We start from the raw sequence: 25234 nt of genomic DNA on the forward strand, positions 1-25234 counted from the left end.
CTGTGGGTCTGTAATGGAGGGAGGAGGTGCCTCTGACAGGGAGCTGCCCTTGTGCCCTCAGTGAGGCGCCAGGAAAGCAGGCAGCAGCACAACCCCGCGCTGTGGAGAGCAACAGCTCTGCCTGCTCCGCTGCCCGACGAGAGAAGGAACAGGACCTTCTCAAGATGGCAGCGCAAGGCGCGCTCCCCCTGCTGCTTCCCTTCCCAAGATGGCGGCACAAAGAGCACTCCCCCAACCTCTCCTCGCTCTTTCCCTTCTTAAGATGGTGGCGCAACAAGCGCATCCCCTCCTCCCCGAGCTCTTTTCCCTTCCCAAGATGGCGGCGGATTGATTACGCCCCGCCTCCGCGCGCTCCGTCCCCTCTCAAGGTGGCGGCGCGGAAGTGCCGGCGTCCGGTACGCGTTGCGCCTGCGCGCGGCGGCCCAGAGCGTAACGACATTCCTGGTGAGGGGAGGAGAGGAGGAGGCGGCTCGGAGCCACGGCCGCGCGCCCTGCCAGGGACCCTGCGTGCTGTGGCGGCGGCCGGCGCCGAGCCAGAGCCTCCGCGGGGCGGCCGGGCTGTTGAGCGACACTCGCCGCCGTTTCGGGCGCCGCTCGCAGCACCAGCAGCTGCGCCGTCCCCGGGACTCCCTCCCCGGGAGAGAACGGGGATAGAATGACGGAGCTCCAGTCCGCCCTGCTGCTGCGGAGGCAACTCGCAGGTACCGGGGGGCGGTCGGGGCGAGGAGCGGGGGCAGCGGGGATAGGGGAGCCGGGGGAAGGGTGGGGGCAGCGGCTGCTGGAGAAGGGAGAACGGGAGGCAGCGGCTGCGAGGGGGAGAAAAGGGGGCAGTGGGGGGGAGCAACGGCTGCTGGGGCAACGGGGAGGGGGGCAGCTGGAGGAGGGGGGTGCGGAGAGGGGGACGAATGGGAGGGGGGCAGTGGCTGTTGAGGCCGCGAGGAAGGGGGAGGAGAGGGAGCAGCGGGGAGGGGGGTGCAGGGGGGCAGCTGGAGGAGGGGGTTGCAGCGAGGGAGAGCAAAGGGAGGGGGGCAGTGGGTGTTGGAGCAGCGGGGAAGGGGGAGGACGGGGGTAGATGGAGGAGGGGGCAGTGGGGGGGCACAACGGTTTGAAGCAGCGGCTGCAGTGGGGGGGGCACCGCGAATGGGGAGGTGCACTGGTAGTGGGGGCGGTGGCTGCAAGATATGTGTGGGGGGCAGCGGGGGGGTCTGCGGGGAAGGGGGGGGCAGCGCTGCGAGGAGGGAAGGAGAGATTACAGCCCCCCCAGCGCTGCTGCCCAGCCGGAGCCGAGGGATCTAGGCCGAGCGGGGGAGGGGGAAGCGATCGCTGCCGGGGGGAGGGGAGCGGGGGGCCGGCATGCGGGGGGGGTGGGGTGTCATCACCCCTTCCCTCCTCTCTTTTCCCCTTTCCCCGCCTCACTGTGCGAGAAGGGGGACCCGAGGTGCCCCCGTCCCGTTCCCCACTGGCCGGGGGCGCCGCTGCCCCCTTTGTTGTCGGGGCAGAGCCGGGGGTGCCGAGGGGAGGGAGCAACACACGCGACCCCCGGCGCTGGGGGATGGAGGCTGGAAGGGTTGGAGGGGGTAAAAACGCCCCCCGGTCCCGGGGAGGGGGCTGGGTGCGGGAAGGAGGAGCTGGGGACTGGACTGGGGGGGACGGGAAAGCTTGGGGCTCGTTTAGCCCCCAGTTTCCCCCATCCCATCCCTTCCTGTCTCCTAGTTCGCGGGGAGGGCGAGTGGGGATGCGGGAAGGAGGAGCTGGGACACGCATACACACACGACACGATGACCCCCGGCGCTGCGGAGGGAGAACGGGGATGCGGGGGGGGTGGGGGAAAGACTGGGGGGGAAAGGAACGGGACGGGGGGGGACGAAACACGACCCCGGTCCTGGGGAGGGAGAGCGGGGAACCTGCGGGGAGGGAAGGAGAAGCTGGGACTGGAAGGGCTGGGGGGGGGGATAAAAATGCCTCCCGGTCCCGGGGAAGGAAAGTGGGGGTGCGGAGAGGGGGGAGCGACCCCCGTTCCCGGGGGCTGATAGGGAGGGGACCGAAACCCCTGGCGCTGGGGAGGAGGAGCTGGGACTGGAGGGGGTGGGGGGGAGAGGTGGTTAAAGGCGACCCCCGGCGCTGGGGAGGGAGAGCGGGGTGTGTGGGGTGCCCGCCCGTCCCGCAGCGCCCCCGCCCCTCCCTTTGTCCCCGGGCCCGGCCTGGGCCGCCGCGGGACCGGCGGGGCGAGCGCATGCGCGGGGGCACAATGCGCTCCATGTGCCGCGGCCGGCGGAGGAGCGCGCTCTGTCCCCGCTGTCCCCGAGGCTCCCACCCCGCTGTGTGTCCCGTGTGCCCCCCCCCCCCAGTCCCTCCAGGCTCCCCCCCCCCCCCCCCCCCAGCCCCCACCCCAAGCGCACACCCTGCTGCCCCCCTCTCGACTCTCCCCGCACTGTACCCTACCCTCCAGCTTCCACTCTGCTGTCCCTCATCCGCCCGGGCTTACACTGTGCTGTCCCCCTCTCCACTCACACCGTGCTGTCCCCATACCCCGGGCTCCCTCCCCACTGCCCCCTACCCCCCCCAGCTCCTACTCCACTGTCTCCCACCTCAAGCTCCCCCCCCCCGCTGTCCCCCACCCCAGACTCTTGCCCTGCTGCTTCCCCCTCGGCTCCCAGCTTGTTGTCCCCGCTATCCCCCACCCCAAGTTCCCACACTGTTGTCTGCTATCCCAGACTCACACCCTGCTGCTCTCCACTCGACTCCCACCCCACTGTCCCTGCTATCCCATCCTCCCATCCCCAGCTCCCACCCTGCCGTCCCTCCTGTCCTGTCCCCCTCAGGCTCTCTCCCCACTGTACCCCCCACTCCGCTCCCCTCTGAACCCCCTCTGCAACACATGGCTCTGCCTGGTGCCTCGCACAAATTCTGTTGCTTCTTCTGTGCCTTACATAAAAATTGCTTCATCATAGAAGAGGAAAGCAGAGGTGCACCTAAATCCTGTGCTAGCCGTGGTGTGCCAAAGAGCTGTGCCAGGGGATGGGGACTCCCAGCAGCACAGGGACCCCTGGAGCAGGATTTCAGTCTGAGACTGCAGTAATGTCTTTGGAAGGAAGGGTGGAAATGGGTGTTGTGAGCAGCAAGGAGGTGAAGTTGCGTAACCAGGTAGAGCTGGATGATGTGTGTGTTGCGTCTCCAGCGTGGTCTTCTGGGTTTAGTTGATGATAAATGTCTGAAACTTCAGCACAGTTAACTCTTGGTACAGGATTTTTTTACCCCTTTAAGGTAGCATTCTTTAAAAATGAAAGCACCGAAATCTCATGAAATCAATGCACTCCCAAAGGTGAACATATACCTCTTGGTAGTTAGTAGGGAGGGCATTGAGGATGTTACTGACATCCAGTGAGGTGTTGGCATGTTTGGATATGCTGAGGACACCAGGTACAGGCTTACTGCAGCAGCTCCTCCCGACTGCATTTGATGCAGAGCTGCTCTTTCCTATAAATGGTCCCTCTAGGGAAGCAACAGTATAGAACAGTTGCTCTCTACCTTGATAAAAATGAGCATTTGGTAACCTAATATAACTTCAGCTGCCTGGAATTTCTCTTTTCACTGACTAATTGTGCTCCATGAAAGAGTGTCATTTAGCTGAAGCCTCTTGATAATGAGCGTTAGCTGTTGGCTTGTGTTGTGTAGGTTTTTTTTTCCTTGTCTTGTGAGGTCTTAAGACCTTCTGTAAGCTCAGGCTGGTTGAGTATGCAAGTAGACTTGTAGACTGCTAGGTTTGGGGGGGTTAACTTCTGCTCTCCTTTCTGCTCACTCTGTTCTGAAGGCTGCACCTGTAGTGGTAGGAACTGGCTAGCGTTTCCAGTTGCCCCATTATAGATACTGATTCAACTGTGATGAGTCAGTGCAGCAAACATTTGCACGTAACATGCAACTCTTTTGTGGGGTTTCTATGCTTTAAGTAGTGTTGGTGCGTTTGGTGTCCTTTTGTATTTATTAAAAAGAATTGAAACCATATTAAAAGTGGTTGTGAGTGTGTGATGGGTACTAAAGAGTCTTGAACTCTTAAAGCCCCATCTGGAACAACTGACCTGAGAAAGAAAATGGTTTCTTTCTTGTGTGACAACCTAAGCAACACCTGAACCGAGCTGGAAGTCGACTGACACTCCTTTTTCTGGTGGCAGGCTGCTTGAAGTCACCAAGCAGACTGAGTTCACAATGTCTGATCTTCCTCCCTTACTCCTGGCTGTCTTCTCCTGAGTCTGACCTGCCCCAATGCATCCCTTTTGTTTACACCCACACTGCCTGCTTTGCCTCAAAACAAAAATCAGCACCATGGTTTTCTTTCCTGTGCTGGGTCTGATACTTCAGTCCTCCTGCTCCCTCCAGCCTTTGCCTTTTATCAGGTGGGATGGGTGAGTCACGGGGTTGTACCTAGCAGTTGGGTTTTGGAGCACAGCGAACAGGCGGTGGATATGAGTGATGGGATCTGAGCTGGTTTGAATTGCTCTGGATCACTCATTTGTCAAGTTAGCGTGACTCAGGCACAAGAGAGCTTGGAGCTGTTGGGCTTGGAGCAAGACATCCACAAGTGGGGAGCGGTTGAAGCGGGAATCTGAACTCCCCTAACAGTGGAACACTTGAGGAATAGAGAATTTTGTTAGTAGGTGAGACCCTGGATAGCTCTTTCCAGTGTCAACTGGAAAAAAACAAAGGCAGGAGGAGAAAGGAGTGTAGAACGGTACCTCTGGGAACAGTTACCTGTTTTGTCTTCCATGCTTTGGTTCCTAATAAAGCTATTGTGGGGAAAGTGAGTGTCAGTGGCAAGTAGCACTTCAGCGAGTGGTTTGATTCCTGAGGACTTTGTTACAGTGAAGGTCAACTGGTAAATCGTCTGGGTTGTCAGTGAGACTTAAAACCGAGGGTCTTATCAAAACAGAAGGAAACTTGGCAATGTAATCCCAGGTTGCTCCACTAAGTTTACAGAGAGAGACTGCTGCGTTTCCTGGAGTAGACTGGCCTCTGTGGTAACTTGAGCAGGTTGCTGGTGCCGCAGCACCATGTGTACAACACGCTTGTCAACTTAAGTGGCATGTTCTGGGCGCTGATAGTGCTCTAAGAGAAGGGATATTCAATGACAGCCATGAAATATAACTTCAAGTCAGATGTGGGTTGGCTTTTTGGGTGTCCCCACCCCCCAAATATAAAGTAGCTTCACAGCACCTTTACTAATGAAATATTGAGCTGTATCACCAGGAATTTATATAGTAGCTGTTTTTATAGTGACATGTGCTTGCCCCTGTTTAGGTACAAGAACAGTTTGAGTCAGGGTAGTCAGAACTTTGGGTGGTGGCTTTTTTTTTTCTTTAAGCGTTTAAAGAAACTACTGAGTGGGGAACTCCGGCTTCTAAAGCCAGTTAGGGCGCTGGTCTAACCAGCTCGAGCTGAAGGGAGGTTCTCTCTGAATGTCTGTGAAGCTAAATGGCTGTTTCTTCACAGATCAACTTAATTGTAAGCTCTAGCAACTTCTGGAAACCTTTTAAAAATTCAGTACATGTATTTGTTCTTAGAGACATTCTTTCCTTCGAAGGAGAAAGGCATTTTGTTGTGGATCAGAAATAGTGTGGAACAGAAGCTGTCCGTTCTCCTCCTATGGGTAACGTGCAGGAAAAACTGAAAGGGTGTAGTGCTGCTGAACTTCCAGAAAAGCCAACAGCAAGTCTGTAGTTTGGTTTAGTGCTGGATTGGTGGAGTTCACCCCTGAGGGAGGACAAACTGTGCTCTCTCTGCAGCTCCCAAACTTCGTGTTCTTTAAAGGAGGCAGAAGACAACCCAGAGTGCAAAGCTACTCTTCCAGTCTCCAGAGCTGTCAGGCCCCAGGGTTTTGCAGACTGAGGCATTTCTCTGAATGCTTTTATTTCATCTTTCTGCCAAATCCTTGCTGACACAGACTTGTTAGAGTAGGCAGACTTGTCTAGTTCATCCAGCACAGTCGTGTAGGGAGGATGCAGGTAAATCAGCAGTGCACAGTGGAACCAGAAGCGCGAGTCCTCTTTAACATAAACATGGATTGCTGAAAACAGAGGAATAACCGTGCCCTTGTTGGCCGACGTTGTGCTGTGTTGTAAGTATTCAGTAAATATACAGAAAAAACCCCACACATTTTTCTCAAACATGAGAAACGTGGCATTGTTTCAATTTAAAGCGTATTGAGCTCCTATTTCAAAGCAAAAATGTCTAATTAAAAATTAACAAGTTGGAAAACTGTATTAAATACTTAATGTGACAGTGCAATAATTTCTGCTTCCTTGTGTGGAAAAATCTTGCAGAGCGTTGTTGAGCTAGCTGGATTTCTGGCAGTTACATAGCATTTACTTTTAAAATATTTGAGTAGTAAATTCTGGGGGAATTCTGGAATTGAGATCACTTCATAGATGGAAGCTGAGAGGGCATGTCTCTTGGGTGCCTGGTGGTGTAAGAAGCCTTTGTTTACAGTTGAGTACTGGCTATTTTACTGGCTGACAGTAGGTTTGTCTACCAGATAATCATTTGAGTGGCACTGATCTGAAGTATTGGGTTGGTGTTGGTCTGCCTCAGCTTCCCTGGAGAGATCTGTGTGGTCAGTAATATTCTGTGTTATCCTTAATTGTCAAGACCCCAAGGTCCTGCACGTGTTAAACTTCACATCTTGAGTGATACTGAAGTTATAAACCCCCTCTGTGTATTTTTTTAAAAGGACCCTTTCATATTTGTAGATAACCATCGATTTTCATTGCTCTGATGCTCTTGGGAATGCTCAGATGCCGCGTGTGTGTACCACGCATCTTAGCACTCTTGCAGTATAGAACCCCATTAGAGCAGATGAGAGAATCCTGTTTCTTGTAAGGACGTGTTGACGGAATTATCAAAGCTGCCTTGTTCATGCTGACTTTATTGATAATATCATTGCTAAAACACACGCCTTGTCCTTGTGACAGTGACTGGAGGCTGAGCAGTACTGGCAGCCTGGATTTCTGTTACGCTGCAAATAACATAATGGATGTTACTTGTCTCAAGCTTTTTTAGCTGTACCTGTTCGTTTGTCAAATGTTCCTCTTGCAAAAATAAGCCAAATTCTGCCTCTTCAAAGAAAAGAGTATTTGTGACAGCAGGCACAAGAGCGAAAATTCAGAGGTGCTGGCAGTTTTGGAATGTGAGGTTTAGCGACACCTCAGAACAGAGGAACTCGATGGCTCAACCAGTTGCTTGGACAGGATGAAGCAGTAACAACCTGCTTTGTAAGCTTTTTCCTTGATGGGGCAGCTATAGTCACAGCTTGCTGGCTCTGGCTGGGTCAGCTGACTAATTCTCCAGGGAAAGAACAGAGCTTACCGTAAACGAAGAGTTCTTTCCTTCTCTGCTCCCCCCAAACAAGGCGCTGTGAATTGCACCAAAGCATGGACATATCTGGATCTGACAGTAAAGTGGTTTCTTTCTGTTCTGTTAGGGAATAGTGGAATGGGAAAATGCTGCTGGGGATCCTGTGAGATAAGGAGCAAAATTACTACCTCCTGAGAAAGTACTTTCATTAGAAATTCCTGCTTTATTGATTAGATCTTTCTTTGAAGATGTTAAATTGCCCAAATCTCACTAAAACATCTTGCTCTGTGTGATTGATAGTGACTCTGACTTTAGTATTGGCGTTATCTGCTGCAGAACTGTGAACCTAAAGGAGTTGTTGATTTGCTATAAACTTCTTTCATTTATGAGAAACTGATCTGGGATAAATCAAGTAGAGTGGATAGTCTTCAAATAAAATCACACGTTGTAATTACAACTGATTCTGCTTGACTCTTCTGTATCTCTTTGATTTTATTTTTTTAATGCCAGAAAGACTTGGAACAGTACACGTGTATCCAACTAAGACGGGATTATTTAGTCCCTTCTGGGGTTGGTACAGGTTGTTTTTTAGTTCCCCCAAAGTCCTATTCAAAACAGTTTGAAGTGAACTTTGTAGGTAAAGCTTGTTTGCCTCAGATAAGCATTCTGCTAGATTTTCTTCCTCTGTTTAATGCAACCTCCTGTTTGATGTAAAACACAGCATATTCTTTCCAACATAGAGGCTGGGTTCTAATAAAGTGGAACTGAAAGGTGGCTGCTGTTCTGAAAGCATGAACTAACCGAACACTAAATCAAGTGTGCAGAGTTGGGTGCCTGGGGAGAGGCAAGCAGGTGCCTCGGGTGAGGGAGAGGACATGTGGCTCTTGAAACTCGCACTGGCTGCTTTTGTCCCAGTGCATGGAAACAGAATCCGCATAGTGCTTCACATGCAGGCCTCTGCTATCATGACGCTGCACCTGCTCCGTGCCTCAGTCCTTGGTGGTGTGTAGGTATCTGTCAGCAGATGGGGCTTGGCAAGGTCTTTAACTTATAGAATCTGGTAGGTCTGAACTCTAGGCAGCCCTGCACGTATAAATGTGCATATTTGCTTCTCCTTCCTACTCTCGGGTCCAAGGCACATCGGCAAGAACAGAGATCAGATATCCAAGTCTTGTTGGAACACTGAAGTACAGCAATCTGGTTGAAATAGGGTTCCATAAAAATAACCGCTGTCCTGGATATGAACGTTAGCCGTGCTTGAACAGGTTTAGAGTAATAGTAAAGGCTTTCCCCTGCAGTCTTTCTCTATGTGAATTGTTAGTTAAGGAAAACCTATTTCCATGCAGTCATCACAACACCCAGTAGGCCAAGCTGGCTGTTTTTTTAGCTGGCTTATGCTTAGTGCTGATCTAAAAGATGCTGTCAGGAGTGCTTGGAGAAATGTCTTAACAATTCTGAATGACAATGTAGCTGGAATTAAGATATGCAAACTTGTTATTCATATTAAAAGCAGGGGAGAAAACAAGCTGGAAAGTGCCCTTGACTTGCACAACAACTTACGCATAGGTTGAAGAAAGCTTCTGCTGAAGTCGTCAGGTGTTAACATCTCCCCATGGCACCTAGTGGGTTTCCTAGAACTGTGTTCTGTTTTTGTACATAAACCACGTGCAGCCTAGGACTCCTGACTCTATTCAGCAGAGCTCTTCTGTGACTGATAGCTGTGTGACTGCTCAGAAGATACTGAGATGGAATTGTTTTGTAGCTTTAGTCTGTTGGTAATTTGCAAACAGCTGCTAAGAAGTTAATTTTTCCTGCTGTCCATGCTAAGCTACGTCAACATGGCTGGCACTTAGGATGATGCTTGCCTTTCTGAATTCTAGCAGCTGTCTGAAGCAGAAATCTGAAGCTCAGTTGGACTTCTTGTAGGTGAGAGGAATAAGCACGTGTAGACTGTGATTCATCTGACCTGTGTTTGACACCTGCTTTGGGATGAGATGATCGTGGAGTCTGAGGAACTACTTATTTTGCTAAGATCTCTATTGAGCACTGCTCAGGGTGATAGATCTGCTAAGATGTGTTGAGCGTTGTCTTCAGCACGGGTGGATGCATGTACCTGTGTGATACATGTCTGCCTCTTAGGAGTGGAAACAGTGGACAGTTGTTTTGACTGTCCTTGTTCTTACCCTCAAAATTCAAAATATTGATGAAATATTTTCATCAAAAAATTTGATGAAATATCAAATAGGATATTTCTATCAGACCTGTTCAACCTCCATTTTAACCTGGGTGATGGAACTGTGCTGGATTCCAGTGTAACGGGATGCACAGCGTGCTGCAAGGCAGTCTCAGCAAAGAGGGCTCTTCAGGAGACAGTTTATCTCAATTTCTACTGAAGATACATTATTGATGTTGATTTGAACATATGTTCTAAACTTACTGCTGAGAATCTCAATTCTGGAAGCATAAGTAGTTCAAAACTAAACAATACAATGGAAGTCAATGACTTTCATCAGTATGTTTGTATTTCCAGGGTTCTGTGCAAGCTGAATTAGGCAGGAAAGTAACTCAAACACCAGCTTCATCTTGAGATAAAAGCCTTGTGGGCTTAGCAGGCGCGCTGTGCTGCGTGGTTACTTCAGTTCCTGAGCTGAAAACGTTTGCTTAATGGCAAACGCGTCAAGAGAGAGGGAAAGAGACCTCTGCGTGTGTCGTGTGGGGTGTTTCAAAAGGACTGGTTTGAGGGTGTGTTACACAAGGTTTCTGCCTATGAAGGCTACAGAAAGAAGTGTCTAGGACTCGGTCAGCCCTGTTTGTGTCTGCTTTTACACCTCTTGGGTAAAATGGTGCATGGGAACAGATCACGGGCTGAGTAAACTGGGTTGCCAGGTTGGGTTGGTAGCTGTATATCTGTGGTCTGATTGAGACCATGTGAGAGAGCTGGCTTTGAGACCTCTGAGTTTAGATCAATGTCTGAAGGAGCATTGAGAGTGTCTTATCAATGTCCGCCTTAGTGGACTTCAGGGACTGTAAGACACCACTAAAGACTGCAAGCTTTTGATTAGCTTGTTAAGAGTCAGTTTTCAATTAAACGACTAACTTGATCTTTCAGTTTTCTGTCTTCAGGCGTGCCACAACTCAGGCAAACCCGGAGTAACAGAACATACATGACAAAATCTCAATTCTTAGCTTATGTCCTGAATAACGTGTCCCCTTACTAGTAAAAGGGCTCCAGTCTCTATCTCGTCAAGTTTCTCTGGTACTATAACCTTCACCCACAGCGGCAGTTGTAGGAGTTTCTTCTGCCTCTGCCTTTGGGCTAGTGCTGCTATCCTTTTAACTAGGGAGTTGATTGGGAGTAAAACAGAAAATCGGGCAAGAAATCCCCAGCCTTGCTGTCTATCCTTCCCAAAACTGCTCCACTGAACAAATCCTTGAAAGGCTCAGCGGGCACAACTGTGGAGCTGGCAGCGCAGCACGTTGATGCAGCAGTGCTCGAAGCTGTGTAGCGCTGTGCTGAGGGGATTTCTGTGAGTAACTCGCCTGCTCATGCTGACTGTACAGCCCTCCCTACAAACTGCCTGAAGTGAGAAGAGGATTAGATTTATAGAAATCTGTGGTGCTGCAGCAAGGGGTGATGCTTGGAACCCAGGGAACTAGTTGCCAGGTTGAAGTAAAGAGTCAAATCTAGAGCTGCTGCTGATTTTTAAGACAGGTTTGTCTTTTTTGCTTTAGTCTCACACCAAAATAACTACAATATCCTTCTGAGACCAAAACTGTTGTGTCTTAATTGCTATCTTATTTGTCACTGCCAAAGCAGATGCCAAGAAGTGTGTACGTGTATCGTACTCTGTTTCGTCTGAACTTTTTGGATGAGCTTGTGGAGCAAGACAGAACATAATGAAAGTAGAGAGTATGGAGAGCTCTGGGAATCCATCTTTCCAAGGAGGTAGTGTTACTTTATCTCAGCCCTAATCTCCTGGAATTGGAGATTTACAGCGGGGTGTGCAGGCAGAAAGGAAAGTCTTGGAAATCAGAACTGACCTCGGTTAAGTAATACAGCTCTATGGAAGTCAGAGCTTGAGGTGAGGAGGATTTCCAGTCTGTACGGTTTTCAGAAGCTCCTGCACTAGTGCTGAAACTCACAAAAAGACCCAAAGAAAAAACAAATCTAATGTACAGCAAATGTAAACCTCTGATGTGGCTTGGGAACTGTGTGCAAATCAAATCAGCTGCATGATTTCTTCTGAAGCCTTCACTAGGACTTGGGCTGTCCAGTCTCCATTCTCATGCTGGACTCAATCCATTGGCTGCACAGAACTCGACCTCCGCGTAACTCGCTGAAGAGGCTTCTATGAAAAATAATATAGAAGTGTAGATTTTTGAAAGCTTTGTACTGTTATGTACCTTAAAATACTCTGGAGTGTTCATATGCAGTGGCTGAAGTGTCAGGCTGAAAAGTTGAGATGCCATACATAGCTGCAACGTGTAGCCATGGGGCTGTTTCTGCTTAGTCATTTCTGTTGATGCCGTTTTGCTTCTGGATTGGTGAAAGTCTCTTGGCTCATATAAACGCAGTTTTAGTGAGTGTGGGAACATCAGTAGCTGGGTGTCAGCTAAACACTGAAATGGGAAGCACAGCTTATAGCACCGTGTTGGCTCAAGTTGAAGGCAACGGTGACTTGGTTCTGCTTTAGTAAGAGCTAATCCTGTAAAGGAGCACAGTGTTGTGTTGGCAGGTGATGTGGGAGACCAGGCATTGGACGTTCAAGTCTGTTCTGGACTTCAGCAACTCTGTTGGATTACAGGCTGGTAGTTTTCCCCTCTCTCTCAGGTCAGGTATTGAGCCAGGGCTGGGATTCAAGGGCCTGAATGTCAGATTTCTGAGCAGCCCCAGGATTCTTTCCCCGTGTGTGGCAGCTTGGCCGCCGGCCGGGTTTGCGCTGCTTTGGCGCTCGGCTGCGGCCAGAGCTGCGCGGGGCTCTACCTGAAATGGCTTCTGCAGTGAATGCAAGGACTGTTTTTTGCCTGGGAAGAAAAATTTCTATTAAACTGTCAGAAATGCAGAAAATACTGGCAGAAATACTAAACCACAGCATGTAATATATCATAGCAATAAATTGCACTTATTTAGGCATAGACATGACAGAAGTGTGTTAATATACTCATTTATGTTTAAAATGCACAGGATCTCTTTAGCTGAACATGAAATCTCAAAGGGAAACTTGAATGTTGAAAAAAATAACGTGGAGGGATTCAGTTCTTCACTGGCATCTGACTTTTCTGCTTTTCCAGGACTTGTAGGCTCTTTCGCAGGGTGTTGCAGAGGACCTGCACCACGGGCTTGTTCCCTCTCCCTGGTTGGAGAGGGGATTGAATCCTTCACTTTGAAGCGTATTCACCCTCCATGTGCTCTTCTAGGGAAGCAGGCCAGGCTGGAGGGAGTTAAGTTGTGGTTGGCAGGGAATGGCAGTGGCCGGAGCAGGTGCCTGGCGCTGGGGCAGTGTCGGTGTCACCCGAGGCCGGGCTGGGGGCAGCAGTGGTGCTGAGCACTGTGTGCATTCTGCCCTCGCCGTAGGGGCATTGCTGCTCATTGGGATTTCTGTGCATGGATTGCACTGCAGTGTGAGCCTCAGCTCTTGAAGAGGTAGGCGGTACTGTAAGTTAACTCTTCTGGTCTGCAGCATCCGCGATATCCAGGGAAAAACCAAACCCAAACAGAACCTGGAGTTCAGTTCATGAGCTGTAGTGAATAGCAGCTCTTAGCTACCCATGGTGAAGCACCCAGGGATGATGTTTGTCGTCTCCCAGCGCAAAATTGTCCTGAGGTTTCCTTTTTTGTCTCCCAACCAGCCATTGGTTGGTGCTCAGTTTAGCATAAATAATCTGGATGAAAAAGCTCACTTTAACTCGTCTGTTGTGATTCTGCGTATGTTAGTGGAGATGTTGTACATCAAAATACTTGTAGAAGCAGTAGCTGTTGGAACTGTGCTTCAGTATTGCTACCATGGAAGGCAAATGGAACCTTTTACAAGCAGAGACTAATACGATGTCGTTTAAGAGAAGTAACATCATAATTTGCTTTATACAACGTCCCCTAAGCAGATTTCCATAACTGCTGTAACTGGAGGTTGTTAATAGCTGTCCCCTTGATGCGGTGTATGGAGCTTCTGCATTCCCAGAGGTGGTATCCAGCCGTCTTATTCCTTCTCCCGAGTTCTCCTGCAGTACAGAGCTGCAGGGTCCTAGCTGTGGTTCAGAGTGCGAGAGCTGGCTTTTTCAGCAGGCACAAGTACATGAAAAATGTTTCAGAGCACTCAAGGATGAAAAATGAAGTTATTCAGAGTTATTCAGATGTCATAAGAAAAGGAAATGGCACAAATCAAGAAAGAGAGAAGAAAATGTGTGTGTTGGGTTGAAAATAGCGTGGCATATTTAGGGAGAAGCATGCTGAATTTGTCAGTCTGAACTGGCAGGCTGGTTTACAGTCTTATCACAGAGAAGTGATAACTGGCAAATCGTAAGGAAGCAAACTGTGAGTGGCTTGAGTTAGAGCAGTTTGCACAGAGCTTGGCATAAACAGTTTTCTCCCTGTGGAAATAGAGAAGTGAGGGATCTTATGTTTTAAAGCTTAAGTTTAGGTTGAGAAGTCTTAGGGTAGGATACTCAAATCCAATATTTGCACTCTTTCTATTGACTATGGTGGTTATTGTGCTGGATATTCTGTGTTAAAATCTAATGCAATCCCAAAGGATGGTGGAAGTATCCTGAAAAGAGACAGCTTTTTTTGCACAAGCCATAGACAATTTTTATATAAATCCTGCATGAAAAGCAGCTTCTATTCAATTACTGATGCGGTGGAGCTGGTGCTGTTAGGAAGGCAGTAAGGGACTGCTAAAGTCCCCATTTCATGAGAGCCTTGCCTGGTCACTGCCCCTTTCCCCTACAATTCCAGAGGGCTGTTGCTCTGCCTGGGCAGCTGTTCCCACAAGGTTTCACAGATGCCGGAGGGTGGAAGCCTCTCTGCTTATCGTAGGTGTGGCCATACTGTATTTCTTGGTATTGCAGCCTGCATCTTGGTTCAATTGCGTGTGATGGTACCTCTTTGTTTCAGGCATTGTCTTGAGAAAACCTGATTTGGTTTGATACCCAAGTCTTTGTCTTGCAACTTGGAGAGGGAATGGTTGACCTCCTCTGACTGAACCCTGCTGAGCAGCCCTTCCGAGACAGTTATTGGGATTTTAGCATTGAGTCATCTCTGCAGATAATTTTAACTCTGAATTACCAGTGACCGAAGTCATTATTCCTGCTGTCTAACTCCTTGAGACCTTGGTCCTTCATGTGAGCTGAGCACTTTCTTTTCTCCATGCGAACTTGGAATCTTCTTGCAGGGCTTGAACTGATTCTTCTTGCATTTTTTTAACCATGGTTTACATAGTTAAGTTCTGAACTGGCAAATAGTGACTGCAAGCTGATGGGCAAATCAGTTTGGATTAATGGTGGCCTTGTCTCCATAAAGGTGGGAAGTTCTCACTTGAAGTTCTGTGTGTACCTGAGTGTAAAGAGCTCTGGACTTATATCTGTAATGCCTAGAAATCAACACCGAATACAGCTGTTGGGTGTTCAAAGAGGAAATGTGTATAATGTCTGTCCTGTGGAGTGTAACAACAAAGGCTGTTTAATATCTGATAAGGTGTGAAATAAGTGCAGCTGCAATTGTAAAGCAAACCAAAAATTCCTTAATTTAACCTGGAAAGTACTGCCAGCAGAAAGAATAATGTTTTCTCCCCTTCCCCTGCCCCAAATATCAGGACTTTGTATCTACTGTTGGAAATGTTGGATCAAGAATTTCAGTTTGGCATCAATACGGCGTTTAAATTATTGTACACCTGAAGCTGTCAGTTTGAGACGTTTTGGGTAGAACTCATTGAAGGTGGTTATTCCCAAATCTTGGGCTTTTACTGGAGCAGGCTGAAAGCAAAACTCAGTGGAGTCTGTGTCTAGGTCTGACTGCAGAGCTGTTTCCCGATAAGCCTTCTATCTGGCAGTAACTACATGAAGTACCCTAGAACCTTGGAATCCTGAGTTATCACTAGTGGATAAAACTGTGACACAAAAGGAAAAATAAAAAACCCCAAAACCTAAACAGCCTAACAGCTTATCTGCTGTGCTCTCTTCCAGTTCAGAATGTTGTAAGTAGTCTCCAGAATGCACCTGGCACAGGTCTCAAATGTTTTCAGGTTCTGAAAAACAATAATTTAAGGGAAGTAGGATGTTGGTTTAAAATAAAAACATAGCGTGACTGCTATTCTGTTGAGATTTTCTAGAGTTTAAGATAGATTTCGGTTTATTCTGGCTCCTTGGGGTTCTTCTAACGCAGGATGGCTTTTGCAGTAGATCTGTTTTCTGACTTGCACACACTTGTGAGCACGCCGGTCCCACAGTTCTGAGGTATTTTGGCCCTTCTGCTCGTGATGTGCTTAGCTTTAGAATCTGACTGCGGCTCTGGCAGTGTGCTGTCGAGTGTGGCAGGGAGCTGAGGATGCTTGTCCAGCTGTGAGTCCATTAGGAGGTGCCAAATCACTAGAAGTCATGGGGGTTTTTGGTCACGTATAGAGGCATGAGCGAAAACAGTGAATGCGTATCAGACACCTGAAGTCATTCTTAAATTCTTTTCCCTACACAGAGCTCAACAAAAATCCAGTGGAAGGCTTTTCAGCGGGCTTAATAGATGACAATGATCTTTATCGATGGGAAGTCCTTATTATTGGTCCTCCAGATACACTATAGTAAGTACTGATACTTATACAGAAACTTAAGTGAACTCACATTTACTAGTTCTAGTTTGATCTAAGTGAGTAGAAGTTAACCTAAACCTTCATACTAAGTTAGGTGATGCTGTTCTGTTGCTAGTAAAATGCCTGTAAATAGCTGCATTTGCTATATAGAAGGTCCAAACTGCTTTGCTCCCCTGAGAAAATGCAACACTGATCCCTTTGTGCTTGGCTAGAAATGAGAAAGAATAGGCTGTGCTTAGAGGCAGCTTCTGTTTTCTTACGCTTTTAAGTAAGGCGGTGTAACCCACTATTTCTCTTGCTGCTGAGAGGCTCTGGTTTAGCTGACAGTGCAATTTTAAACCATTGCAACTCCATGCTGGTGACTGGTAGGAAAATAATTTCGAAGGGATGTAGTTGAGGAAGCTGCAGCAGACCATAAAATGATCCCAAGTCCTGTTGGTTTGAGAGGGGAAAACTTCCTAGTGTGCCCTAGAGTACTTCAATATTGATCAAATATGAATCGTTGGCAAACTTTGCATAGTGGGCTTCAAAAAACTGATATCTTTATCTGAAGGATTGCATTCTTTAGTTGACATTTGAACACAAAACTGTGCGGCTCATACAGTAACTCCTGGGCTGTAAGTTTGCTGTGGTTTCACACTGCTCGGTACCTGCACATGCAGTGTGGTTTTTTCCTTAAAAAAAAAAGCCCACCAAACCAAAAAAAAAAACCAAACCCAAACCTCAAAGCTCTGGGTAATTGAGAGAAGGATTGCTCTGTCTCATAGAGATTATATGTCATCATCTATTCCAGCTCATGGGAGAAGGTTCTGTGCCCAGAAGAGGTCAGTTTAAGGTATAGCTTTTGAATCTGAACTTTGCTCTTCTTCATTAAGCTGTTCTGCTGGTAAATTACTGATACTGAAGGCCTGGTGACATTTACTTGGAGTCAGTTTTAGTTCCAACATGAAGTTGTTGTACACCTCTGTCTGCAGACCGCTGGATAAGTACTTAAGTGCAGTAATGGAATTGCTTTGCTTCTCCTCATGTTCGCTGCATTGCGATTCTCAAGTTTTGCATGAGATGAGTTCTCCAAGTTCTCTAGGCCTCTTCTGAACAGTCTTGTGGCTCTATTATATTCTTGTGGCAGTTTTATAAATGCTGTCAGAATGCTGCTTCTAATTGAACCTCCTCTTATATTTTAAAGCCTGCAATAATGTTTTCCCTCACTTCACTAAGGTGCTGAGCTTCTTTTGAGGCTTTTTAGATAAGCAGCTCTCCTCTGCTCCAGTCCTTAGTTGCTGTGTTTTAGGGTAGTGAATCCTTCCTCCCTGGTCTGTTCATGATGACAGTAGAACATAATTGTTCAACTTAATCAGGTGGCTCCAAATTTTCAAGCTTTAGTCTCATTCCTGGTCCTGTTTAATCTATTCTGAGTCTATCTGAAAAGACTCAAGACTTGGTGCGTGGCTCTACTGGCAGAGACTTCTGTATGGGAATATTGCTAAAAGTAGCACTGCTCTCCCTTAATTGGCAGCTGTACTTCATTAACTGGTTTCTAATGTGTATTCAGCTCAGGAGCTGTGTTTACATGTAGTTGGTGAGGGGCAGCCAGGTATGTGTGCAGCCCAGCAGCTTCAGGATCTGCTGCTTAAAGAGAGGGAGGGAGAACTTTTTCACTTAGAAAGAAAGGACTTAACTGGTTTGGGGCTATCAACAAATGTAATTGAACTCTGCCTTGGATGTTAAAATAGCCAATGTTTCTGGAATTTTTATCCCTCCTGGGATCAAGGATTCCTTGGGAACTGCCTGTCTTTTCTGAAACTTGTCAAAAATTAATGCTGTGGGTTCAGATGCCCCTAGCTGCTTTATTTTAAGAGCCAAGTCACTTCGATGTGGTGTGTTTTGGGGTTGGGGTTGTTTTTTCTTTTTGAGACACTTAATAGAATTACACATCTCTGGTGGTGGTAAAAGCTGTTATTGTCTCAGTAGCCTGTGGCCTTTGGATACTGGCTCCTACTCCTTTACGGATACAAGGAAGAAAACATTGCACTGAACAGCTTTGCCTTTTCTCCACCAGTGTTGGGCTGCGTGGCTGCTGAGGAGCAGCTCATCACACTGTACATCTCGTGCCACCTTCTTGGGAGGTTATATCCCAGTTTTTGTAATTGCTGCCTTTGGAATTTTAAATTTTGTTACGAACATCAGCTACAAGAAATGACAGCAATGGGGCAAATGCCACAGCGCTCACATTAGCGAGGGGTTCCATCGGGGAGGCTTCCCAGTGAATACAGGCTTTCATGCTCTTTGAAGAGACGACCCCTGGCTATTGGAATGTCATTATCTAAAACAACCAACCAACAAATTATTACCTTGGTTAAATAGGGGTCTGTAACTCCATATAAAAACTGGATGTCTCTTGTTTATTGTTTTCCAGCTTTGTGAGTAACTACAATGCAGAACACCTCAGTGTCATGTCCAAGTCCTTTTAGTTTAGCTTTGAAAAGGCACTTAGAGGTCTCCTTAAAAAGTAAAGCTGTAGACACAATTATAAAGCTTTCTGTAGCTTCACTGAGGGTCGCTGCTGCAGACAGAGCCCAAGGAATTAGGACTGAGGTGTCTAAAGGAGGGAAATAAACAGATATCTCCAGGGCTGTACTTAAGAAGGGACATTATTGGAAGGATCTTTTTTTACTGTTAATAAATGTACTGGAAGGAAAAATGGGAGTTGCAATTCCAGATGGTGAATTCCTTGGCAGTTTTTTGATTGTGTGTGTTTTTTTTCCCCTCTGGAACATCATCCTAATTCTAAAAAAGGTAGTCTTGGGGAACTGGCAGTATCGTGTGAAGGGATCTTCTCAACCTAGAAACACTTTGCATTGCATATGGAAACGATGGTGCTGTTAATTACTAACATGATGTTAAGCTATGTGAGGGGTAAGCATAGAGCTTTTGATACCTCACCAAGTTCCCATCTTCAGCTTAAGCTTACAAGAAACTCTACTAAGATATTTTTGATTCCCCAGTGAAGGTGGTGTTTTCAAGGCTCATCTTACTTTTCCAAAAGACTACCCACTGAGGCCGCCAAAAATGAAATTCATCACAGAAATCTGGCATCCGAACGGTAAGAAATGTCAAAGTTTCAATTTCTTTTTGCAATTAAGAACTAAAATGTGCTGAAGACAAATGGATCCATTTCTGTTCATGTTAGAAATATGAAACTGCATTTCCTTTGCCATCTTCACTTCATAAAGAAGTAATAACCAGGGCAGATTTTTTAATAGTGCTGCTCTGAGAGACTGTTCCTAAACTGTTTTCAGAAGCTACTGAAAGGAGCTTCTTGAATTCTTGGGAACTGGTCAGGAAGGGTTTTTTTTCCCCTAAGTGCAAAATTCTGGTCTGAGGAGAGAAACTTTACTGCTACAGCTGCCTCTTGTACTTCCAAATATTTCATCCTTGTATTGCTGACCTGGCAGTTCAATATCAAAGGCCCAAGGTTGTCCTTTTCCAGTGGAAAGAAATAACAGCATCTTTGAGTCCTTCCAAAGATGACAGCTCCTAATGTTTCGTTTATTTACAGACTGCTGGACACAGATGGGAAGGTTTTTATTGGGAAGGAGGAATACTCTTCGGTTGCTGAAGTTGTAGATGCTGAAACTTGGGAGTAGACCAGCACAGTGCTTCCCTCATAAGGTTCAGGCTGTTTTGATGCTGTGTCGGATTCAACTCTGGAAATATCAGAGTACTTGTCAGGCAGTTTCTAATTCAGCAGCTTCAATGGTATTCCAGGATGTTGCCATAATACCCGGCTGATGCTGTTGCTGTGGGAAAGAAGAGTCACTGTCTTGTTTGCTGAACCTAACACAAAAAGCTTTAGTGGAAGCCTATCTAAATGGTCTTGAAAGTTGTGACATGTTAGAATTAAGCTCTTTCTCCCCATATGCCCTCGCTGCCAGAGGCCCAAGCAGAATAAAACTTCCACCAAGCCCTGTTTATTATAGACTGAGTTCTGTAAGAGTTAATTACTTTCCTTTTTCGTAAAGCATCTTCACCAGCATGTTTTCAGACGTGCTGAAGTGAAGATTAACAGTTCCACGACTCCCCTGAAGAAATGCCAGCATGTTGTTCACTACTGAAATATGCCTTGTTCTGTTTTGTAGTTGACAAGAATGGTGATGTCTGCATTTCGATTCTTCATGAGCCTGGAGAAGACAAATATGGCTATGAAAAACCTGAGGAACGCTGGCTTCCCATTCACACAGTGGAAACTATAATGATTAGTGTTATTTCTATGCTGGCGGATCCCAATGGCGATTCTCCTGCTAACGTCGATGCAGCAGTAAGATTTTTTTTTTCTTGGTCTGCCAATTGTCTTCAGTGTAAAAACCTAAACCTGCAATGGAGTTTTGCTTCTAGTTTGAAAACAGTACAACAACTTTTGTTGGAATGTTTCATATTTCTGTCTGAGGCTGCCTGTTTGTTGGGGAAAGCAGTCACGTGAAACAGAATTTCTTAATTTCTCCTATGCAGTAATGCCTTTATTTATAGTAAATAACTTGGGCGCAAAGGTATTTAATCCATTAACTCCAGCTCCTTTAGTCTTAAAAAATCCAAAGCAGCGGGCTGTAAAATCTTCTGACCGTATACACCCAGCAGTTACAACTCCCATGAAGTTTAGCTGCAGAAGTTAACGTATTCTAGAACTTTCTGGGATTCCCAGTGTGGTGATAGTATAATCCAGCAAGATTTTTGTCTTGGAAATCCTATGAGCTGTTACCAGGCTTCTTGACTTGAATGGAAGGAGAAAACACGTTGAGGTCCCTCAGTGTAGTTGTGTTGTGGCTTTCTGCATGCACCTCTCTCCAAAAGCGTGCCTGGGTTGAGTGTTGGAGCAGTAGGTTTGACTCTGCAGCTCTGTTCTTTGAGGATGTACTGGAAAGCTTCACTGGGCATCCGTGTATTCTTTCAGCTCCTGAGGAAGCTTTGTCCCAGACTAGACCAACTGGCTGAGGGATGAGGAAGAGTGGGCTGTGTTATAGTTGGAGGCCAGGAGTGAATCTGCAAGGAGGATTCTGTCCTAAGTGAGATGCAAGCGTTAGATGCAGCACAGTGTTTCTGGAGCGTGGCCTGCTCTGTGTGGGTGCTTCAGCAGAGCACTCTAGAGCTCTCTAGAAGAGCTGCATTTATAGCAGAATAGCTCTGACGGAAGCAGGGGAACTGACTTCAGGTCCCATTCATCTGAGATATGCTGACACACTTTCCTTTACCGGTGACTTACATATGAGAAGTTCTAGGTCTTTTGACTGGGGTAGCGAGGAAAAGGGAAATGGTAATCAGACGATGCAAAGTGTTCCAGAAGCGCATTAACCTGCTCTGTCACACCAGCTGTACCTTCCCAAAGTGGGTGGAAACTGAGTTTCCTGAAGCCTTTGATCTGCTATGCAGTGTCAGTATTTCCAGAGGTGGTTGAGGTCTGCTGAAAAATCATCATGGGAATTGTCTCACGTGGAACAAACTTAGTGGGAAGAGAAACAAATAAAATATTGTAGTGAAGAGTGCACTCCTTTAACGTTTTTCTGAGTGTCAGACTTCCCCTTCTTGTGTCACGTTACCGGTGGAAACAAATACCCAGGACACAGGGACATTTTCTGCTGGCAGACCTGTGAGCACTGGAAGGAGCGAGTTATTAATGAAATGCTAAAAGCACAGCTAGAATTCCTCAGCTTACAGGCTCATGTATGTTGAATGTAGCCAGCGCTGGAGAAAGCTTATATGTTCGCTGTGCCTGTTGCCTTCCTAGCATCTCGTGAGGTTTAATCTCTCTGTAGTGGGCCTCGCTCTCTGCCAGCCACTTCAGGAGCTATTTTGTTGGGGTTTTTTTTTTGCCTCAGCGAGAGATGCTGGATAGAAAGCTGTGAATTTGTTATCTAAACCCTTAGGGTAAAGGTTGAAAATGGTCTAAGGAAACGCATAATTTCTAGCCTAGCTTGAAAGAACAGAAAATCAAATCCAAACCCAGCTGTGAAGACAGTAGTGAGGCACCACTGATGTAACTTTGGACATCACAAAGAATTTTTCTGAGTGTAGTATTACATATTCCAAGTAACTTTTAAACTTAATGTGCTGCTCGAGCAGCTTAGCATCCCCTGCAGGACTGTGGATTGCATTCTGTTTGTCTTAGCCTGAACACAGTCATCAGTGTGATGAAGAATAAGCTCCTGTGCTTTATTCTGAGCTGCTATCGAGATGTCTTCTCTTTGGTTTACAAAGTACAAGTTCACTGCAGCAGCAGTATTTGGCAGTTACCTAAAGAAGCTTTGTCTGCTATCATTGATTTCTAGTTTTAAAGGAGTCTAGAAAATAAAGTGTTGCAGGTCACGGCGTTACAGGAGCAGGAGAGGAATCTGCTTCCTGAAAAAATGAACTATGCACATTGGAGTGTTGTCTCTTGGAGTGGGATTAAAATGAGAGGCAGGAGTCTGAATAGGTATTGTGAGAAGCAAGTAGAACAGTTCATGATCTAAAACATGAGTTGTGGGGATATTGCTGTAAAACTGGAAACTTAGCTTGCTAGTCAATTCTGAGCATTTGCTTCACAGAACTACAAATAGAAAAGGCAGAAATAAAAAACTATGAATCTGAAGTGAGGAAGGCACAAATTTGATGATTTTCTTGGCCTCAAGCCATCTTGTGTAAGCTGTCCTGTGTCCCCATCCAAAGAACCAAATGCTTGCTCTATAAATTGCTGAAAAACAAGAAAACAAAGAACAGATTAATTGGTAGCCTTATTTGTGCTTTCACTGCAAAGATAGGACATGCTGGGCTTTCCAGCTTGCTGATGGGATTGGTGTGCTTGGAGGTGGTGAATGTTGGGACATATGGGTTATCAGTATTTTCTCTTGCTCAGATGTGCTACAACTTTCTCCCCAAGTAAAGGGTGAAAAGGTGTTGTGCTAGGCTGCTTCAGGTGAAAACAGGGCAGGCTTGGGTTTTTAATGCTTTCCCTGCCCTGCAATAAGAATGTTTATTATATCAAAAACCAAGAACTGTAGAACTTACTTCTTTCAATAAGAGGTTCTTCATATTTTCCCACCGCTTCCTTGCCAGTACAACATGTCAGCCTTAGTCGCAGGAGCGTCCTGGCTAGGTTTAGAGGGAGTGAAAACTGTCCTAAAAATTGCAGAGTAACTCCTGGCTCCACAGTAGCTGCAGACCTTTGTTCATCATTGTGGTTAAAGACTTTTTCTGTAACCCATAACAACAGCTTGTGGTCTGCAGTTTGAGTTTTCTGCTACTTTGCAGGCTGCAGTAAATCGATTTTGGCCTTGACATTGTGAAATATTGGTAGTCACCAGGTCAGTCTTCAAGAATGTCTAAAATTGACTTTGTCCTCACTGTATTGCAAGCAGCGTGCATAGAAACCCAGAGCAAGCTTTTAAAAGTTCTGGATGCTGCAGGTTTTCAGTGCCTGGCTCAGTGATTGTAAGCAAGTTTAGATGTTGACTAGATGGATAACGTCGAAAACCGTCAAGAATCTTCCTAGGTTGTGTCTGTTGTTGTAGGACTGGCATCTGAAAGCTGTCTGTTCAATTACAGAAAGAATGGAGAGAAGACAGAAATGGAGAATTTAAAAGAAAAGTTGCCCGCTGTGTAAGAAAAAGCCAAGAAACTGCTTTTGAGTGACACTTATTCAGCAGCTAGTAGCTTCACTTTTTTCAGGGTAAGTATCCTACAGACAAGTTTGTTACCGGAGCTGAGGATTTCCTGCCTAAGTGTTGAAGTAATGTGTGTTCTCCTCAAAAGCGCAACCCCCTACCCACCCTTTCTTCTCAGCTGTGTCCTCTCAGTAGTTCTTTGCCTGGAGGTGAGAGTAAAGGCTGAAAGAACTTTCAAGTCCAGTAACAGCCCCTCCTGCCAAGATTGGGGCGATTCTGTAGTACTCATGCATTTATGCTGTTCAGTTGAAATTCTCTTCCTTAGTGTTTGTCCTCCTTCATTAACAGTGCTTAGGGGTTGCTCGAGTTGTGAGAGAAGGGGACGATCATTCTTTCATGTTCATTACTGTGAAGAACACCTGCTTGAATCTTAAGAGCATCCTGACTTGCCATCTCAAGTTCGTATATATGTGTGGAGTTCATCTTAAAGATGTTGGTGCCTTGCTGTGTGTAGTAAGACTTTGGTGGGGTTGTTGAGAAACGCTTGGAAAGGATCGCTTCAGGTATCTATGGGAATTTTAGTAGGAAGCCTACTAGTGCATCAGGAGGGACCGAGTTATTGCCCATCAATAATATTGAGAAAGTTGATCTTCAGCAGCCCAGTGAAGTGTTTTACTGGGGAAGGCTTCAGAATAGCTACAGAAAAACAACTATGTTCTGCTTGGAAAGTTAACTGCATCCTGTCTGAGAGCCCGGACAAGTCTTGACCTGAAAGTGGCTGACGTGATATTTAGACCTTATGCCACCCTACTAGAAATGAGCTTCTGACTCAAGATGCTTAGTCTTAATTTGAGCAATCCCATTTTAGTGTGGTGGTTTCTTTTAACACAATAAGCTGTTGCAGAAGGCTCCGTATTAAAACATGGCCCTTAAATACCTGGCCTTTGGTCACTTCAATCTTGGTGTGCCAAAGAAAAACTTCCTCAACTAGCTAATAATTTCCTATTCTTGCTTTTCAAAGCCAAAGAGAGCTTCATGTCGAAGCTGCCCTTTCTTAATGGTTGGTTTGGCAAATAAACTGATCTGACCCGTTTGGCTGGAGAAGCCCAAACCCGTATGTACTAGTTAGCATCCATGTACAAAACTAGGGTTGGAAATATGGCTCTGTGTGTGGTTTAAAGGAGATGTACTCTCTGAACAATTAGAGCAGCTTACTAAACTAGCTAACTAACCTGCTAGTTAGCTTTTCTTCACCCAGGTTGTACAGGAGATATTTCCTTTCTTATGCTTCAGGAAGAACTGCAGGGGTTGGGAACGGGGGAAGGCTCCATCTGTGCCAGAAATGCTTTGATTGAAGGGAAATTTCTCCAGCATAGAAAAAGCATGAATATGCTTAATATCGATCAAGAGATTGAATAAAGGAACTGAATGTCTTGCAGAACTGCCTGTAACAAGAGTTAA

General features: G+C 46.5%; 1 protein-coding gene across 2 annotated transcripts in view; it reads left to right on the forward strand.

The window, feature by feature from the left end:
- Nucleotides 1–407: 407 nt before the first annotated feature.
- Nucleotides 408–25234, forward strand: part of UBE2G1 (ubiquitin conjugating enzyme E2 G1) — a 29141-nt gene continuing 4314 nt past the window's right edge. Inside the window, exons 1-5 of one of the 2 annotated variants that reach the window (XM_054085000.1) lie at nt 408–701; nt 16028–16130; nt 19145–19242; nt 20279–20457; nt 23715–23838. In XM_054085000.1, the coding sequence (XP_053940975.1) occupies nt 656–701; nt 16028–16130; nt 19145–19242; nt 20279–20457; nt 23715–23801 (513 nt within the window). In that variant the 5' untranslated portion in view covers nt 408–655 and the 3' untranslated portion in view covers nt 23802–23838. The remainder of the gene's footprint in view (nt 702–16027; nt 16131–19144; nt 19243–20278; nt 20458–23714; nt 23839–25234) is intronic. The other variant, XM_054084999.1, reaches the window with a different exon arrangement.

This window comes from Cuculus canorus, chromosome 20 (assembly GCF_017976375.1).
Source record: "Cuculus canorus isolate bCucCan1 chromosome 20, bCucCan1.pri, whole genome shotgun sequence".
Taxonomy (NCBI): Eukaryota; Metazoa; Chordata; class Aves; order Cuculiformes; family Cuculidae; genus Cuculus; species Cuculus canorus.